General features: G+C 42.4%; 1 protein-coding gene across 1 annotated transcript; it reads right to left on the bottom strand.

The window, feature by feature from the left end:
* Window positions 1-446: 446 nt before the first annotated feature.
* NEU3 (sialidase 3 (membrane sialidase)) lies at window positions 447-5,937 on the bottom strand. The gene is given in 2 exon segments (XM_006885737.1): window positions 447-1,523; window positions 5,731-5,937. Coding segments are annotated over 2 exon segments (1,284 nt in total).

The raw sequence follows: 5,937 nt of genomic DNA, 5'->3' as shown, positions 1-5,937 counted from the left end.
AGGGTGTGGAGGTGTTTTTGGTTATAAAGAACGGAATAAACGATCCAGATCTTCATTCCCATAAAGATACTTCTTGGATGAAGAGAGAATCATTTGAAAAGCTAGGTTACTTTATTTCAAATTTGAGATCACAGAATCCTGTAAGCAGCTGGGATTTTCTGTTAATGGAGCACCCAGGCACTCTGCCTCTCCTAGGGTTGGCAAGAAGAGAAATCACAGAACCAACTCTCTCATTTTTTAAATGGAGATATAAGGCCCAGAAGAGGTAAGGTAACTTAATGAAGGTCACAAAATCAGTAGCACAGTAAATACCACTTCTAAGTCCAAAGAGTTCAATGCTCTTTTCCAGTGTGGAAGCTACAGGAAAATTTTCATGTTACTTTTTGAAGTGGAGGAGTGAACAGGTCCTGTGCCTATGCATAAAGAGAATATCAAGCTTTTGGATTCTATGGAGGCTTTAGTAACTTCTGGTTCTCACCAGGGCTTGTTCATTCTCCCTGCACATGGCTCAGGATCTCTTGCACTGTAAACAGGCGGAAGCTAATCTGCTCACAATCCTCCTTGATTCCACACTCAAACAAGCACCCAAACAAGCCCTCCTCCTCCACAGAAGCCATATCAGAGTAGCCACAAGGCCCATAGTGCAAGATCCAGGGACGGGACCAGTAAGTGGACTTCAAGGGGGCCTGGTTGAGGTAGATGCCTAGGTTGACCCTTCGCTTCTTATTAGTTGGGTGTGAGTACAAGAGCCATGATTCAGACAGTGTTCCAGCTTCCTGCTCCAGCCTCAGTGAGCTGTCTGATGGAGGGCTCTGTTGAACAGCAGGATCACCTTTGCCACTTGGGTGCTGGTATTTATGTGGGATCTTCAGGGGCTGAAAACTCACCACGCTGCCTTGGCAGCCGTGCCGGGGTTCACAGAGCTGGTGGTTCAGGGTGGATTTCTGAAAGCATTCACCATGGTTGGTGCTGAGAGCCTCGGCCCGGTGTCTACACGATGTCCGAGCGCTGCAATACAGCACAGGGTGGCCAGCCTCCCCAATCACTTCTGCCACCTCACACTCCACTGTTGCTGTGGGCTTAATGAGCCTGCCATGATGCCATGTAGTACCTAGGTCATCACTGTAGATCATCAGAGAATGAGGTCTGGTTTTACAAGGTAGCCTGAAGCAAAAGTAAGGAATGTAGTAGGTGTAGGCAGGGATGATCAGCCTTCCTGACTGCAGCTGGATGCCATGACCTGGGCCCACAGCAAACGTGGCCCAGTGCTTCATCTCGGGGCCGATGACCTCCTCAGTCAGGTCCCTCACCTCGCTCCACGAGCATCCAGCATCCTGACTGCAGGTGAAGCAGAGGCGTGCAGCATTCCTGCCGGACACTATCTGCTGCCGCTCAGTGATGTGGTCCCGCACACAGATGAAGAATAGGTATACACAGCCACTCTTCTTCTCCCACACAGGGCAGGGGTTCATGGTCCGGTGCCCAGGCATAGTGGCTGTCATCAGTGACTCCTGGGGCCCCCACTAGACAAGAGGAAATAGAAGAGAGAATGATAGGAGTAAGAGACTGACAGAAAGACATGAGGCTCATTAAAAGTCTAGTACTTTGAGATAAAAAAACATTGAAATTTCTAAAACTACTAAGGCCCAGGTAGTCAGGAAAGTCTCAAATAATCTAAAACACTTCAGAAGCTATAAATAAACAATACTAGATAATGTACAGGTTGCTCCCTTTCTCATTTTATTCTGTGACACTGACAGTACACATTGTAACAGCACTCTTCCTACTTCCTTCATGCTTCTTGTTTCCATAGTCCTTTTTCTCCTACCCTTTCCTGCTTCTGAGCTTTATCCTTGGGCAAATGCTGCCCGTTTTATCTTGTCTGGCTGACTGTCCTAAGGAATGTGTTCCTTCCTTGAGTTAGGAATCACCTTGTAGCCCAGTCAGTTGTTTAGCTGGAACAAGAGTCACAGGGATGATTCCAGCTCCAGGTTTAAAGGTTGACTAAGTGCCATTGTCTTGAGGACTCAGACCTCTTCCTCCAAGTCTGTTAGGGAATTTCTATTGTGATCTCTTTAAGAGCAGTCAATAGAGGTAGCTGGGCCCCATCTAATTTTTCTGGTCTCCAGGTCATAGAAACCAAATTTCACATAGCTCATTAGTCGTTCAGACTAATACTCCTTTCTTTTCTCCACTTTTCTCTGATGGGGAGAGACCAACAGTTGTACGTTAGCAGGCTGCCTACAAGCTTTTAAGACCCGTTTCTACTCAACAAAGTAGGATGTAGAATATTGTCTTTATGGACAATGTTATGCCAATTGACGTTAGTGCTCTCTCAGACTATGGTCCTCAGCTCCTAGGCCCAGTGACTCAATCCATCAAGGTGTGTGGTTATGACGAAGAAGTTTTCCTAATTTGTCCGCTACTAGGTTCTACGTGGATCTACGAGATAAAGACTTTAATAGGGACCTCAGAGAGGAGCAGTTGTAAGGATTAAATGGCATATTATAAACAAAGCCTGATATCTGCTGTGTGCCATGGAGTCAATTCCAACTCAAAGTGGCTTAAACGGTAGAGCAGAGCTGTCCTAGAAGGTCTGGGAGGCTAAAATCTTTATGGAAGCTATCACATCTTTCTCCTTTACAACAGTCTGTTTAAGTATCTGAAGATTTAACATTGCAACTAGAAATTACTAAGAAAACTTCCAGAAATGTTGTAGGTAAGGACAAAAAATAAGATTCAACAATTCACAGAAAGGGTGGGGGAGGAGGAGGCAGTTATGTTCAATACTCACATATAAAAAAAATGAAAACAATCAACTGGAAAAGTCATAGAGTTTTACAAAACTCTGCTGGTAAAATGGAAAACAGACAAATTCCTAGCATGAGATGGAGTACAAAATGATCTCACTGTTGTGCAGGATCAAAACCACAAATGGATTTCTCCTTCCCCAGCGTTCCCAATCCTGAGAACTGATCTTAAGATTTACATGCTCAATAAGTACACACAAAATTTAGACACTGTAGCAGTGCTTGAAACAGCAAAATATTGGAAACAATACAAATACAGCGATCGGTAGGGGAGCGCAGGGATCCCCATGGTGAGCACACATGTAATGCATGGGGTGAATAAGGAAAAGAATTGATCTGGAAAGGTTTCCATGATTTATTGTCAAATGAACAAAGGAAAGCTTATGTAGTATACCACTATTTACTTTTTGCATAAGAAAGGTAAAGGAAAAAGACTTCCTACCACAACAAACCAGGTAACTGAACCATTCCTTCCAATGAGAACTAGATAAAATATTAAAACAAAAATATAAACATCTGCCTGAAAGCACCAAAGTATAAACAAGGTAATGAAAAAAGGACAGGCTAAGAACTGAGAGGAAGTCCCTCAGAGAGGTCAGCCTTTCCCCTCCAGAAATCTCAACTGTGGCTGAGATAAACTCCACTGCAGACTCATCGCAACTCATATATTGCACGTGGAATCATTATGAGCTAGAGGGCCTCACTGAATAAATTTTGGAAGCAGATCACTAGGCCTCTCTTCCTAGTTCAGTTTGGTCTGCGAATGCTGCTGGACATGTTCATCATAGCAACACACAGCCTCCACTGACAGAAGGGTGATGTCTTCTGAAAATCAGCTGCAGGGTCAGCTATGAATCAGTTTCAACTCAATGACACATAAAAACAACAACAATGAATACATTACAACTGCACATAACTTATAGGAACTTCAAAAATACTGAACAACAGCAGCAACAACAACAAAAAACCACAACAAAAGCCGCGATATGTAAAAGAATAGACAGATTAAAAGCAAGTACAACTGAACTGGAGCTATTATATCAGGACTGTTAATTAGACTGAGGAAGGAAAAATGAATATAAGGCTTTGGAGGTGCTAGCATTACACAGACTCCTTATTTATCCAACTGCCATATTGTCAGCTATTTCACACTTACGACAACAGTAAAACATGTACCGTCAGACTATTTTGCACATTAATGACATACATCTGCCAGTTCTGAATACAATGGTGTGGTTGTGATAGTTAGGGTTATATATCAACCTGGCTGGGCTTTGAGTCTCAGAGGTTTGGCAGTTATGTAATACTGCAGTCTGGGAGTTTTTAATGATGTACTTAGGGAGGCCTGGTGACAAAGTGAATTATGTGTTGGGCTACTAACGGAAAGGTTGGCAGTTTGAATCCACCAGTCATTTCACAAGATAAACATAAGCACTCTACTCCTGTAAAGACTTACAGCCTTGGAAACCTAACAGAGATCTGATTCTTCCATGAGTCAGAATCAATGCAATGGCAGTGGGTTTGCTGTTGGTTTGCTCTTTTTTTCTTTTTTTAAGTGACAGACTATGGTAGTTAGATAAGAACTTAGTCATTCTAACTTTTTGTGAACATGGGTCTGCATGGATGACTATTCTTTGGAACCTATCCATGTGTCTAATGGAGAAGTGGGTGTATCTTGAGCTGGGCGGTGATTTCACAAGTGTTGGCTTTGTCATAGTTCACTGGGCTAACACATATATCTTCAGTGAAACTTCTCTATCATACAGTGTTAAGTCACATTTTTAAAAAAGTTTTAAAAGGTTTGATGCTGTATCTGAATATCCCATTGACTGCCAAAAACAAGTCTATCTTGAAAGAAGTGCAACCAGCAGATTCCTGGGAAGCAAGGATGGTGAAACTCTATACTCACATACTTTGGTCATATGTCAGAAGAGGCCAATTGGGGGAAAAAACCATCATTCTGGGAAAGGCTGGGGTCAGAAAAAAGAGAAGAAGAGACTCTCAATGGTTTGGATTGACACAGTGACTATACAGTGGGCTTGGGCATATTAGAGATGGTAAAGATGGCACATGATAGGGCCAGGATCTGATCTGTTGTTCATAGGGTCACTGTGAGTTGTAGTAGAGTCAGTGGCACCTAACAACAAGAACTCTGAAAAAATAATGAAAAAAATGACCTGATATACTGCTATAGGCCACAAGTCCAAAAACAATTTCTCCCATTGAAAATACAAAAATGTGCTTCTTCATAGTGAGGATTCCAATCTCAGTTCTGTCACCTGTAAGCATATGTGACCAAGACAAGTCACTTTCATTCTCTGAGCCCAAATTTCCTCCAATAAAATGGAAGATAATACCTATCTTACCTAAAGCATTTATTTGTAATAGTAGTAAGGCTGTTATTCTAAAACACACCTCACCCCCATCATCCACTAGTAGTGATCTTGAGAGAAAGTTCTAGATCTTGAAACAATAGGATCCTTACCATAAAAGGGAACTAATAATGCTTGCCTCTCTGGGTGACTTGTTAGAATTAGAAAGAATTAGAAAGGATAATTAATGAATTTAAACTCAAACTAGAATCACAGGTGGAGTTTTAAACACTTCTACTGCTTTATTAGTTATGGAACCTTGGGCAAGTGGCAATCTCTAAGCCTATTTCTTCATCTGAAAAACTACAGTATATTATACCACAGAGTGGCTGTGACAATCCATTGAGAGACAACTATTAAGTGCTGTAGCTCAAGCCTATTGTAAACTATGCACAATTAACATTCAATAAATGACAACCACTGATTTTATTATTTTCTCCTTATTTCTCCACATAAAACTTGCCACGCACTGAAGGGTAAAGACACAGACTCTGAGATATACTAGTTACAAACTGAAGTTCCGGCCCAGATGTGGGATGAAGAGTTACCTGTACAACGTGCCCAGTCCTCAACCCTCGCCTCTGCACCAGGTAAAGTGCATCCTCATCCTTGCACGAAGAACGCTTCTCTGCAAAAGCCAGGAAGGTTTGGGCAGGGGGGATGTAGAGCAAGGCTGGGATTCGGTAGGTGATCCCTCTCTTGTATTCCTGCTGGAACAGAGGGCTGGTGGAGAAGGATGATGTCACTTCTTCCAT

Source organism: Elephantulus edwardii, unplaced genomic scaffold (genome assembly GCF_000299155.1).
Source record: "Elephantulus edwardii isolate Elephantulus edwardi_28Jun2011 unplaced genomic scaffold, EleEdw1.0 scaffold00044, whole genome shotgun sequence".
NCBI lineage: Eukaryota > Metazoa > Chordata > Mammalia > Macroscelidea > Macroscelididae > Elephantulus > Elephantulus edwardii.
This window is presented reverse-complemented; position numbering and strand designations above follow the sequence as displayed.